At 41.7% G+C, this 13,707-nt stretch overlaps 1 protein-coding gene across 7 annotated transcripts in view; it reads right to left on the bottom strand.

Moving 5' to 3' along the window:
* Window positions 1-13,707, bottom strand: part of LOC124035964 (HERV-H LTR-associating protein 1) — an 82,894-nt gene that overhangs the window by 32,459 nt on the left and 36,728 nt on the right. For 3 of the 7 annotated variants that reach the window (XM_046349959.1, XM_046349957.1, XM_046349962.1), the window contains 2 exons: window positions 10,876-10,935; window positions 7,913-8,848 (listed from right to left, as the gene is read on the bottom strand). In XM_046349959.1, the coding sequence (XP_046205915.1) occupies window positions 7,913-8,848; window positions 10,876-10,935 (996 nt within the window). Of the gene's footprint in view, window positions 1-1,277; window positions 2,739-7,912; window positions 8,849-10,875; window positions 10,936-13,707 lie in introns of those variants that run through there. The other 4 variants (XR_006838819.1, XM_046349960.1, XM_046349961.1 and 1 more) reach the window with 4 other exon arrangements.

Raw genomic sequence — 13,707 nt, 5'->3', positions numbered from 1 at the left:
TAGGTACCCTAATATGTAAATAAATTATACAATTTAAGACGGATAATCATTGTTGTCTTTACCGGAGAAAAATACCAAAGAAAGTGCTTTCTTCCACGCGCTTGGAAACCCTACAGCCAAAATGGGAGCCACCTAGAAAAACTACCATTTCTGGCACATTTCTCTAAAAAACAGCCTGAAACTCTTTCTAAAGACTGTTGACATCTAGTGGAAGCCCAAGGAACTGCAATCTGGGAGGACCTGGCCTTATAATAAAACTAATGGCCATTAAAAATAGTGGTAGGCTGAATTCTTTTTTAAGGGGGATGGTTTGTCCTCAGGGTTTTGCCTGCCATATCAGTTCTGTTATACTCCCAGACAGTTTTAGAAATTTTAGAAACTTGAGTGTTTTCTATCCAAATATACCATGCATATCCTAGCTTCTGGGCCTGAGTAACAGGCAGTTTACTTTGGGCATGCTTTTCTTCCGGACGTCAAAATACTGCCCCCTACACAAGAGAGGTTAAAGACTGTATTACATAGACAAGCATGTGTTTTACTTGGGATAGCTTAAGAGTAGAACAATCCCTCATTGTCTCAAAATCATCCTTGCATCTGGGGAACTAAGCCAGTGTGGGGTTAAGATAACAACCCTGTGAAGATAACGACAAGATGAACCCAGAGTGGCTTATGATGCCCCAATCTGCATAGCATGGGTGGAACTAACAATGACTAAGCATTTTTAGTGTCAGTTATATATAGTACTCTGCATTTGTGTAAAGGTTAGGTTACTTGGTCCAACACTCAAGGGTGTGGGGTAGACCAGCCTCATTATTGTAATAATGAATCTATATTGATTAAAGATGATTGTTTGAAGAAATGACAAAGTCTCTCTCACTTGATTAGAATATGTCCCCCAATGTGACCTTTCATTGCACCTCTTGATCTGTCCATCACCTCCTTTGATCCAGTCCACCTGGGCCCAGGCCAATGGGCCTGTGGGGTGGGACAACTATAAAAGCATAGCTCTACCCTTATCGGTCTTTAGTGGTGATGGGCATTCCGGCTCTTTTCAGTGAGCTGGCTCATTCAGCTCAGCTCACCAAAAAGACCCGGCTCTTTAAAAAAAAATGATGTTTTGTATTTTTTCAAGTCAAACAGTTTGCGATGTTTTGACTATGATTGGTGTTAAAACAATTCTAATTAAATTATGAAATGAAATCATACTCTACCTTAACCACAATGTATTTAAAAATGCATTGGTTTGTTATGAAAAAGAATGCTATTAAACATTTGCATTTAAACTATAACTTTTTAATGTATATAAACAAAGTGCATATAAATCTAACCATTCAAAACGAATACAATCTGAACAGCATAATAGAATATTGCACCATATCAAAAATAAATAACAATTTGCAAAACTGCATCATCCCACAAATTGAAATAAATGCAAAAAAGAGGGATGCTATTACACATGTGCATTAAAGTATAACTTTTTTAATGTATAGAAACAAAGTACATATACATGTAACAATTCAAAACGAATACAATCTGAAAAACATAATAATAGAATATTGCACCATATCAAAGAAAAATAAGTAAAAACGTGCAAAACTGCAGCATTCCACTTAAAACATTAAACTGGTCCCTCTTTTCTCTCTTCTTTATTGCCATGTTATAACCAGCAGCACACAGCAATGCTTACCATATTTTGCTTTTATGAGAGATTTGCATTCAGAAATGCAAGCTGCCTCACTTTCGAGAGGCTGATGCGGTTTCTTCTCTCACTAATTATTTGTCCCGTTTTTGAGAAGACCCTCTCTGAGAGAAGCTGTGGGTAGACAGAGGCCTTGTTCTTCCACCAGCTCAGAGGATCTGCAGATCAGAGGGGCTCCTCCAAATAGGATCGGACCTCCATTATGGGATTCCTGAGGTATTCCTTCGTGCTGCATCCCCAGGTGCTCTCTCGTCAAACAGCATCCAAACAGCAGACGTTTGTGGCACTACTGCTGGTGCTTCTGCTCCATCTGCTCCCTCTTCTTCCTTTTGCTCTGGTGCCTGAGCCAGTTGACTGCTGGGGCTGTCCCTCCCTGCTGCTGAGGTTCTTCTTTAAAGAGCCCCATCAATCGTTCTGGCATCCCTGAAGGCTAACTTCTTAAACCTGGGGTCAAGTGCAGCAGTTTCTGATAGCACATGAGTATATTCCATTCGGAGGAACTTTCTGTCCATTGGTAAACATAGGGTGTCCATCAACTCTGTCACATGTCCTGTGGTTACATTTGCTTCTCTCTGGTGGATGGCTGTGATTTGCTGCAGACCCTTACACAGGAGTGTTATTTTTGAGTTTCACATAGCTGAAAAGAGAGAACAGTAACTTATTAGTTCAGGTTCATGTTTTGTCTACTGATACTACATACTCATCTACTGCTCATATACATTTATAATACTGGATTAAATAATTATGTAGTAATAACTGCTGACTGTACCTCTGTCCACTGATCTCCACAGTGACCTGCTCAAAGGGTTCCAGGATTCTGAACACCTCCTCCACCACCTCCCATTCCTCTTAGGTCAGAGCATCAACAGGTGCATTGACAATGGCCAGGGTAGAGATGATGTCATCCTTTGACTCAAGAATCCGCTTCAACATATAACATGTTGAATTCCACTTTGTAGTGCAGTCTTGTTTAAGCCTTAGCTTAGGCATCCCCATCTGGCATTGTGTAGACTTCAGTTTTTCAGCACCTACTGTACTCCTGTGGAAGTATTCCACAGCTGCATTCACTTTGTCCACAGTGGGCTTCATCACCTTAAGAGTATCTCTTACAATCACGTTTATTGTGTGGGCAAGACGGATGATGGGTCCCTTAAAACATTTTCATGGCTTTGGTTATGTTAGCTGCATTGTCGCTAAAACAACAGACCACTTTTCCATCTACTTGCCATTCTCTGGCCACTCTCAAATGTTCCTCTGCCAAGTTCTCTGAGGTGTGTCTGTCGCAGTCCAGAAGACAGCTAAACATTGACAATATCTTCAATGAAGTTACATGTAACCAACATGTAATAAGTGGTTACCCTTGATGTCCAGCAGTCAGTGATAAGGCAAACTGCAGTAGCTTTTTGGGCTCTTTCCCGCACTGAAGCCTGTGTGCTCTCGTACTGTTGATTTCGAAAGGGTTTTCCGGCTTGGAATTGTGTACATTGGGTTTAGACTATTGCTATAATTTCAAAAACCTCAGTCCTCCATGATCGAGAATGGCTGGAAATTGGTGGCAATCATTTTAGCAATGCAATATCAATTTGGCCTTATTTTGCTACAGACATAGACTTTGGCATAAACTGGTCCATAGAAGACTGTGTTGCTGTGGGTCGCAGAATAGGCCTACTTGACTGAGTGGATACATCTCCACGTGTGGAGGTGCTGGCTCCACCACTATCACTAGCAGGCCCGCTAGATTCTCGAAGCTCCGCTACAGCAAGCTTCACAGTTGGGTGTACAGTTCGCATATGCCGGTGTAGGTTGTGCATAGAACCGGCGTTATATGAGATTTTGTTTTGGCAAATTCCACACTGTGCTCTAACATTGTCTACATTATTAAAATGCATCCAAATGCTACTGTGCTTCCGACTCATTTTCCAGCTGTTGTTTTCACAAATGTCCTTCCTCTCTCTCGGCACTCCCTCACGCATCTGTGCCTCATTGGTTGACACTGCTTGTCTGACTGACAGGAACAACAGGTGAGGCTGTTAGTCTGAGCAGACAGTCAGAACGAATGTGTGTGCGCTTAAGCATTTAGGACAATATTATTTAAGAATTTTTTTTGCGGGGACAAAGATTGTCCTTTTTGGAGAAATGTCCTCTGTTCTGATGAAACAAAAATAGAACTGTTTGGTCACAACGACCATCGTTCGTTTGGAGGAAAAAGGGGGAGGCTTGCAAGCCAAAGAACACCATCCCAACCGTGAAGCACGGGGGAGGTAGCATCATGTTGTGGGGGTGCTTTGCTGCAGGAGGGACTGGTGCACTTCACAAAATAGATGGCATCATGAGGCAGGAAAATGATGTGGATATATTGAAGCAACATCTCAAGACATCAGTCAGGAAGTTAAAGCTTGGTCCCAAATGGACAATGACCCCAAGCATACTTCCAAAGTTGTGGAAAATGGCGAAAGGACAACAAAGTCAAAGTATTGGAGTGGCCATCACAACGCCCTGATCCCATCCTATAGGAAATTTGTGGGTAGAACTGAAAAAGAGTGTGCGAGCAAGGATGCCTACAAACCTGACTCAATTACACCAGCTCTGCCAAAATTTACCCAACTTATTGTGGGAAGCTTGTGGAAGGCTACCCTGAAACGTTTGACCCAAGTTAAACAATTTGAAGTTAATGCTATCAAATAATAATTTAGTGTATGTAAACTTCTGACCCACTGGGAATGTGATGAAATAAATAAAAGCTGAAATAAATCATTCTCTCTTCTATTATTCTGACATTTCACATTCTTAAAATAAAGTGGTGATCCTAACTGACCTATGACAGGGAATTCTTGCTGTGATTAAATGTTGGGAATTGCGAAAAAGTTTAAGGTGTATATTTGTATATTTGGCTCTTCTGATATGCAAGCTGGCTCCCGACGTTCACCTACAAGAGCCGGCTCTTAGAGCTGATTTGTTCGCGAACAAACCATCACTAAAGGAGATGTGGATACCTTTAATGAAGAATATTACACTGTAGCTGAAGAGTGCATACTAGACTACAAACTCTGGACACTTTTCCTAACATGGTGTGGTTCTAGTGTGTCAATACAAAGTAAGTGGCCTGTTCTAGCTTACCATTGTCATGCTTGAAGTGTGCATGTGTGTGTAATTAGCCAATATATTCGCTATTATACTGTCTTACAGTGTTGTCACAATGTTTTCATTGTGTTACAAATGCTTGCACTTTAAAAACGGAAACCGCTACCACAGGCCCTCTTGTGTGCTGTGCATATTGTTAGTGTGGTTCTGTTAGTTTCCCATTACTTTTCATGCTTTTAGAGTGTGAGTCATTCCATGTGGTACCCCCATAACATAGGATACTATGTGACCTAAGATGGCGGTTGTGTTTGTAGTCCCAAACAGCTAAAAGGCAACAAATATTCGGCACGGTTTCCAGCATTACTTATGGTTTCCGGTTTATGTCCTTTTTAACATGCTAGTGTCATTAGCATGCTAGAGTCGTTAGCATGGTTAGTAAGCTAACTCCCCATGGTAAATAGAGTGTTTAGTTTGCCTAACTAAACTGTTAGCATTGTAGTGCCGTTAACATAATTACTCCACATTGTGTGTATTGGTTGTTTATTTACTGTAGCCTTTGTGCGCCTCTGCTATTAGCCTAATGCTATGCCGTTTACAGTACTTTATGTGCTATTTACTGTTATTTATCTACTGGTTACTGCTAATATTGCACTGTTAATTCCAATGCTAATGTAGTCATCTGTATCCACTGACTATTAGCCATTTACCATTGCTTCGATGCTCGATTGCACTGCTCCTGCTGGCAACTTATGTACATCTATTAGCATAGTAAGTGGCCTAGGGGATCTGGGCAGCTCATCTCTAGTTTAAACCGCCACTTCTCAGAGTTCACTGACCATTAAATGGTGATCCTTCAGTACCTAGTACAATGGCTGAAGATGGAAGCAGAGTCACCTGGGTGCAGCCAGGGCCAATACCCAACAGGAGAAGCCTGCGGCCTTTCAGCAAAAAGGCTCCAATGACACCATGTACTATGGGGAACAAAGTCTCCTCCACAGGAACTAACACCTGCACAGCCCACAGCAGGGGCCAAGGCCAAGTCAAAGGCTTACTGCCCACTGTACGAAAACAGGGAAGAGGTGGAAGAGATTCACCTCAATGGCTGTCGAGCAAAATCTCAAGTGGCTGTAGGACAAAGGATACTGTTGCTTGTGACATATAGTGTGTATTGTTTGTTTATTTGCTATAGCCTTTCTGTGCTTCTTCTATTAGCCTGTTAGCCTAATGCTATGCAATTTACGGGACTTTGTATGCCAGTTATATGCCATTTACTGTTATTTATCTACTGGTTACTGCTAATATTGCACTGCTAATTCCATTGCTAATGTAGCCATTTTTAGCCACTAATTATGCTATGTTTAACTTATTAGCTGTTTACCATCAATGCAATGTTCTATGCCCTGCTCCTGCTAGCAGCTTATGTACCTATATTCAACTCTACTGATGGTCTTCTCACAAATAAAATTGCGTTATATAGTGAGAGTGCCCACTCCAGTATTGGCACATGCGTTCTAGCATGTTGGCTGTAGTGCACGTATAGCCTACATGATGAGATTATTATGGACAAAAGAGCAATTTTTTTGATCAAATGGCAGGCAAGCATCAATGATCATGTCATCAGATTAAGACCTTTAATATTTTTTGGAAAGAAGGATCAAGCTCATCACCTTGCACCAACCTGTGATGATCATCATCATTTATTTCATCTATAGTCTAATATCTACAACCCTACTCAAATACCTAGGTGTCTGGTTAGACTGTAAACTCTCCTTCCAGACTCACATTAAGCATCTCCAATCCAAAATTAAATCTAGAATCATCTTCCTATTTCACAACAAAGCCTCCTTCACTCATGCTGCCAAACATACCCTCGTAAAACTGACCATCCTACTGATCCTTGACTTTGGCGATGTAATTTACAAAATAGCCTCCAGCACTCTACTCAGCAAACTGGATGCAGTCTATCACAGTGCCATCCGTTTTGTCACCAAAGCCCAATATTCTACCCACCACTGCGACCTGTATGCTCTCGTTGGCTGGCCCACGCTACATAGTCATCGCCAAACCCACTGGCTCCAGGTCATCTATAAGTCTTTGCTAGGTAAAGCCCTGCCTTATCTCAGCTCACTGGTCACCATAGCAACACCCACCCGTAGCACGCACTCCAGCAGGTGTATTTCACTGGTCACCCCCAAAGCCAACACCTCGTTTTTCCGCCTTTCCTTCCAGTTCTCTGCTGCCAATGACTGGAACGAATTGCAAAAATCACTGAAGCTGGAGTCTTATATCTCCCTCTAACTTTAAGCATCTGCTGTCAGAGCAGCTTACCGATCATTGTACCTGTACACAGCCAATCTGTAAATAGCACACTCAACTACGTACCTCATCCCATATTGTTATTTATCCTTTTGCATCCCAGTATCTCTACTTGCACATCATCATCTGCACATCTATCACTCCAGTGTTAATGCTAAATTGTTATTATTTCGCTTCTATGGCCTATTTATTGCCTTACCTCCCTAATCTTCGACATTTGCACACAATTTACATTGATTTTTCTATTGTTTATTGACTTTATGTTTGTTTATGTGTAACTCTGTGTTGTTGTTTTTGTCGCACTGCTTTGCTTATCTTGGCCAGGTCGCAGTTGTAAATGAGAACTTGTTCTCAACTGGCCTACCAGGTTAAATAAAGGTGAAATAAATAAATAATAATAAACTGCATGCTTTCCCGACTAGTCGTAGTGGGAGGACCACACCACATGTCATCTCGTGACTCCACGTTTACATCGATATGATGCTTATTATATAAATATTGACACATAAAAGGGTTTCCACCGACATTCTCGACAAATTATTTTTACAGACACAAAAAGATCCCACCTTTAGCGTATTTTGTATTATCGACATTTTTTACGTTTTCCCGAAAAATGTTATGTTCCTATCTGGCCTGTCATGACATTTTTATCCGACTTGTACCTTGCTCGCATAAAAAGATTGGATGGATACCTGATTTCTGTCAAGCCAAAAAATGTTGGCATGACAATTCCATAAGGAGTTTGCAGCAAAGCAGAAACAGAATGGAACCCAGACTAAGTATTCATCCCTTGCATTAGTATACTTGATGACTTACCTGGTTTCTCTGTGATGGGTGCTTTGGTGATCACTCTGGTTGCGGTCGTGGTTACATTGGTAATGGTCCATGGGGCTGTGGTTGTAGTTAGTTGTGTTGTGGTTGTAGTTTGTTGGGCTGTGGGCAGTTGTTGTGTGGTTGTAATAGCTTGGCCTGTGGCTGGTGGGTCTGTGGTTGGTTGTGCTTTGGTTGCGGTTATCAGGATTGCGGTTATGGTCGATGGGGTTGTGGTCATTCGGAATCTGATTGTGGGTGTGGTTGGCCACAGCAAGGCTGTGGTTGGTTGGTCTGTGGTTGTGGTCAGTTGGGTTGTGGTTGTCGTCACTTGGACTGTGGTCAGTTGTGGTGTGGTTGTAGTCGGTTGAGCTGTTGTGGTCAGTTGGTCTGTGGTTGTGGATGATGGGACTTTGGTCGGTTGCACTGAGGTTGGAATTGGTTGAGCTGCAGTTGGCGTGGCTGTGGTCATGATTCGTAGGGCTGTAGTTGTGGTTGGTTGGGCTGTGGTTGTGGTGGGTAGGACTGTAGTTGTAGGCAGTAGGGCTGGGATTGGTAAAGCTGTAGTTGGTTGGGCTGTGGTTGGTAGGGCTGTAGATGTGGTTGGTCGGTCTGTGGTTGATTGGGTTGTGGTTAGTAGGGCTGTAGATCTACTTTGTTGGGCTGTGGTTGTGGACGGTGGGGCTATGGTTATGGTTGGTTGGGCTGTGATTGTGATCGGAAGGGCTGTAGTTGGGGTCATTAGGACTGTAGTTCTGCTTGTAGTGGTAGGAACTGATATTGAGGTCGGTCGACCTGTAGTTCTGGTTCTGGTCTTTGTAGTCGGTGAGGGTGTGGTTGTGGTGGGTTGAGCTCTTGTTGAGGTCAAGAAGGATGTGGTTCTGGTTCTACTGGTTGTGGTCGGTGGAGCTGTAGAGGTCATTTCTGAGGCTGTGGAAGATACTAGTCAAACATGGACAGATTTAAGGTCATTCATTGCTGCTGTACATTGCTTTTACAGAGCTTGTTACTGAAAATGTTACTCATCAGGAGGAGGCCAATAATACATACAGTTGAAGTCAGACGTTTACATACACTTAGGTTGGAGTCATTAAAACTCATTTTACAACCACTCCCCAAATTACTTGTAAACAAACTATAGTTTTGCAAGTTGGTTAGGACATCTACTTTATGCATGACACAAGTCATTTTTCCAACAATTGTTTACTGACAGATTATTTAACTTATAATTCACTGTATCATAATTCCAGTGGGTCAGAAGTTTACATATACTAAGTTGACTGTGCCTTTAAACAGCTTGGAAAATTCCAAAAAATTAGGTCATGGCATTAGAAGCTTCTGATAGGCTAATTGACATAATTTGAGTCAATTGGAGATGTACCTGTGGATGTATTTTAAGACCTACCTTCAAACTCAGTGCTTCTTTTCTTGACATCATGGGAAAATCAAAAGAAATCAGCCAAGACCTCCACAATGTAAAAATGTAGACCTCCACAAGTCTGGTTCATCCTTGGGAGCAATTTACAAATGCCTGAAAATACCACGTTCATCTGCACAAACAATAGTACAAGTATAAACACCATGGGACCACGCAGCCATCAAAACGCGTCTCCTTCCTTAGTGACTTAGACGTGTTATGTCTCCTAGAGATGAACGTACTTTGGAGCAAAAAGTGCAAATCAATCTCAGAACAACAGCAAAGGACCTTGTGAAGATGCTTGAGGAAACAAGTACATAAGTATCTACAGCCACAGTAAAACGTGTCCTATATCGACATAACATGAAAGCAATCTCAGCAAGGAAGAAGCCACTGCTCCAAAACCTCCATAACAAAGCTAGAATACAGTTTGCAATTGCACATGGGGACAAAGATTTGTAATTTTTGGAGAAATGTCCTCTGGTCTGATGAAACAAAAATAGAAAGGTTTGGCCATAAATGACCATTGTTATGTTTGGAGGAAAAAGGGGGAGGCTTGCAAGCCAAAGAACACCATCGCAAATGTGAAGCACGGGGGTGGCAGCCTCATGTTGTGGGGGAGCTTTGCTGCAAAAGGGACTGGTGCACTTCACAAAATAGATGGCATCATGAGGAAGGAAAATTATGTGTATATATTGAAGCAACATCTCATGACTTCAGCCAGGAAGTTAAAGCTTGGTCGCAAATGGGTCTTCCAAATGAACAATGACCCCAAGCATACTTCCAAAGTTGTGGCAAAATGGTGTAAGGACAACAAAGTCAAGGTATTGGAGTGGCCATCACGACACCCTGACCTCAATCCCATGGAATATTTGTGGGCAGAACTGAAAAAGAGTGTGTGAGCAAGGAGGCAAACAAGCCTGACTCAGTTACACTAGCTCTGTCAGGAGGAATGGGCCAACATTCACCCAACTTATTGTGGGAAGCTTGTGGAAGGCTACCCGAAACGTTTGACCTAAGTTAAACCATTTAAAGACAATGCTACCAAATAATAATTGAGTGTATGTAAACTTCTGACCCACTGGGAATGTAATGAAATAAATAAAATCTGAAATTAATCGTTATCTCTAATATTATTCTGACATTTCACATTCTTAAAATAAAGTGGTGATCCTAATTGACCACATTCCCTTTGAATTTTTACTAGGATTAAATGTCAGGAATTGTGAAAAACTGAGTACCGGTAAACGTATTTGGCTTAGGTGTATGTACACTTCTGACTTATGTCTCTGACAACTGTATGTTTTTAGTTCAGTAGCTGCAAGATCACGTTAAAGTTCTGTTTACGATTGTCAGCAATTTGCATGATTTACTATAATTGATTATAAAAAATGCATTCTGTATTCACTATGAATACAGAATTAACTTTGAGCACTAAGAGAATGTTTATTGTCAATGATCTGCATTCAAATGGAACAAACAGTGACCATTACCAGTACTATCATGACACAAGGCATTGGTAAATAAAAAGTTAATGGCATGTACAACTTACCATGTGCAGTGGAGTGGACTCTACTGGTTAGGGACGGATCAAAATTGACAGAATGGTTACCTGGAGGAAAATGGGGGAGGGTCATGTTTTTTCAATTTCAGTCAAGGGGAGGGTTTAGTATTTTTTAAATCTAATACAGGGGACTGTCATGGAATTTGTAATTGATAAAATGTCAATATTTCTCAGTGTTTTAGAAGGAGTTGCTTATCAGGCTATACACCGAGCATACAAAACTTTAGAAACACATGCTTTTTACATGACATAGACTGTTCAGGTGAATCAAGGTGAAAGGTATGATGCCTTTTTGATGTCACTTGTTAAATCTAAAATCAGTGCAGATGAAGGGGAGGAGACAGGTTAAAGGATTTTTAAGCCTTGAGGCAATTGAGGCATGGATTGTGTACTGTATGTGTGCCATTCAGAGGGTGAATGGGCAGGACAAAAGATTTAAGTGCCTTTGAACGGGGTATGTTAGTAGGTGCCAGGTGCACCAGTTTGAGTGTGTCAAGAACTTCAATGCTGTTGGGTTTTTCATGCTCATAAGTTTCCAGTGTGTATCAAGAATGGTCCACCACCCAAAGGACATCCAGCCAACTTGACAACTGTGAGAAGTATTTTTTGACACCTTGTAGTGTCCATGCCCTGACGAATTGAGGCTGTTCTGAGGAGAAATGGGGGTGCAACTCAATATTAGGAAACTCCTAATGTTTTGTACATTCAGTGCATATCGATGTGTGCCCGATGCCACCCTTCCTCTCTGATTCTTCGCTGTACGCACAATATGAATTGTGGATGTAGGCTATTTAATGTGGTCTCAATCAAAAAATTCATAAACTATAGGCTACAAAGTGCATGCTCAGAGAAGCTTCTGGGATGGTGTAAATAAAACTAGGCTGCATTACATACTGCAATGGATATTCCAAACCTGAGCACTGGCTGTACTGTGTAGGTCTAGAGAGTCAAAGTATTCTTCTGAAAATGATTTTTGATTAGGCTTTGTTAAAGAAAATGCATATTAGGTTACGCGTGGACTAGCCTATAGACCATAGACTATATATTCAGTTTGAGAAGGAGAGCGCGAAGATGAGAATGAGGACGGGAGTTCAACTTTGATAGCTTGCTACTATTATAATTGATTTGATTAAAAACTATATGTTTCTTGCCCACAAAATACTACTGACCTCAAAATACTACTGACCTCAAAATTAGCCAGATTCGAGTAACTGACATTGTGGTGCTGAAACTTTAAGCAGCAGCCGTGGCACAATCAATTGGACATGGACAGTTCATGCTCATGGTGTTAAAAGTAGGCAAATTCGCCTCCTGAGTGGTGCAGTGGTCTAAGGCACTGCATTATAGTTGCTAGCTGTGCCACTAGAGATCCTGGTTCGAGTCCAGGCTCTTTTGCAGCCGGCAGCGACCGGGAGACCCATGGGGTGGTGCACAATTGGCCCAGCATGGTCCGGTTTAGGGGAAGGTTTGGCCGGCAGGGATGTCCTTGTCCCATTGCGCTCTAGCGACTCCTGTGGTGGGCCATGCGCATGCATGCTGACACGGTCGCCAGGTGTACGGTGTTTCTTCCGACACATTGATGTGACTGGCTTCTGGGTTAAGTGGGCATTGAGTAAAGAAGCAGGACGGCTTGATTGGGTCGTGTTTCGGAGGACGCATGACTCTCGCCTTCACCTCTCCCGAGTCCACAAGGGAGTTGCAGCGATGAGACAAGTCCGTAACTACCAATTGGATACCACTAAATTTGGGAGAAAAAGGCGTGTAATTCATTTAAGTCGTCTTCATTTTAATTAGACTTTACTAACAACAAGTAGGCTTTATGTTGGAGCCTATTTAATAAATAACTGGTAGGTGTCACACCCTGATCTGTTTCACCTGTCTTGTGCTTGTCTCCACCCCCTTCCAGGTGTCGCCCATTTTCCCCATTATGCTCTGTGCTTTTATACCTGTGTTTTCTGGTTGTCCATTGCTAGTCTATCCTATCTCGTCAAGCCTACCAGCGTGATATTCCGTACTCGTCAGTCTGTTTTCTAGTTCTTCCGGTTTTGACCATTCTGCCTGCCCTGACCATTCTGCCTGCCCTGACCATTCTGCCTGCTCTGAGCCTGCTTGCTGTTCAGGACCTTTTGACACTGCCCTGGATTACTGACCTTTTCCTGCCCTTGACCTGTTGGTTGCCTGACCCCTGTTTTGTTAAGAAACTTCTGTGATTCGAACTGTCTGCATCTGGGTCTTATCCTGAGGTCTGATAGTAGGCCTACCTGTTTGACAGATGAAATTAAGCTATAGGCTGTAATATCCATAGATTTGTCATTCAATTCCTCCACCCACTATGCATTCATTAAATAGCCAACCTCCATGTCAGTGAAGGACTGTTAAGTTAAAACCAAGACTCAAGTTGATGGGATATGAGAGGGTATCTTAGGCCTACCTTTTCAATTTTGGGGCGACCTGACCAAATTCACTCAAAAATGTGAGTTACAGATATGTTATTCTTATTGAAAGCAAGTTAAGAGGTAGATATGTTCTATGTGAGCTATTTCTATGCTTACCTAAGTGTGTTTGTGACTTTTACTCTCGGTTTTGTACACCAGCTTCAAACACATGACAATACAATATTTTTTTGTTATGGAAAATACATTTCACAGCGGTTTAGATGGTACAATGATTTGCTACATTATACTTGCTTGTTTTGTCACATAAATTAGGCAAACTTTTTGAATTTCAGATGCGTAGTGCATCTTTACAGAAAATGGCAAAAAGCATGTTAGCTTAAGATTTTGAAGAAAATAAAATGGATCCAATTATATAAAGTGATCT

Source organism: Oncorhynchus gorbuscha, linkage group LG05 (assembly GCF_021184085.1).
Source record: "Oncorhynchus gorbuscha isolate QuinsamMale2020 ecotype Even-year linkage group LG05, OgorEven_v1.0, whole genome shotgun sequence".
NCBI classification, from domain to species: domain Eukaryota; kingdom Metazoa; phylum Chordata; class Actinopteri; order Salmoniformes; family Salmonidae; genus Oncorhynchus; species Oncorhynchus gorbuscha.
This window is presented reverse-complemented; position numbering and strand designations above follow the sequence as displayed.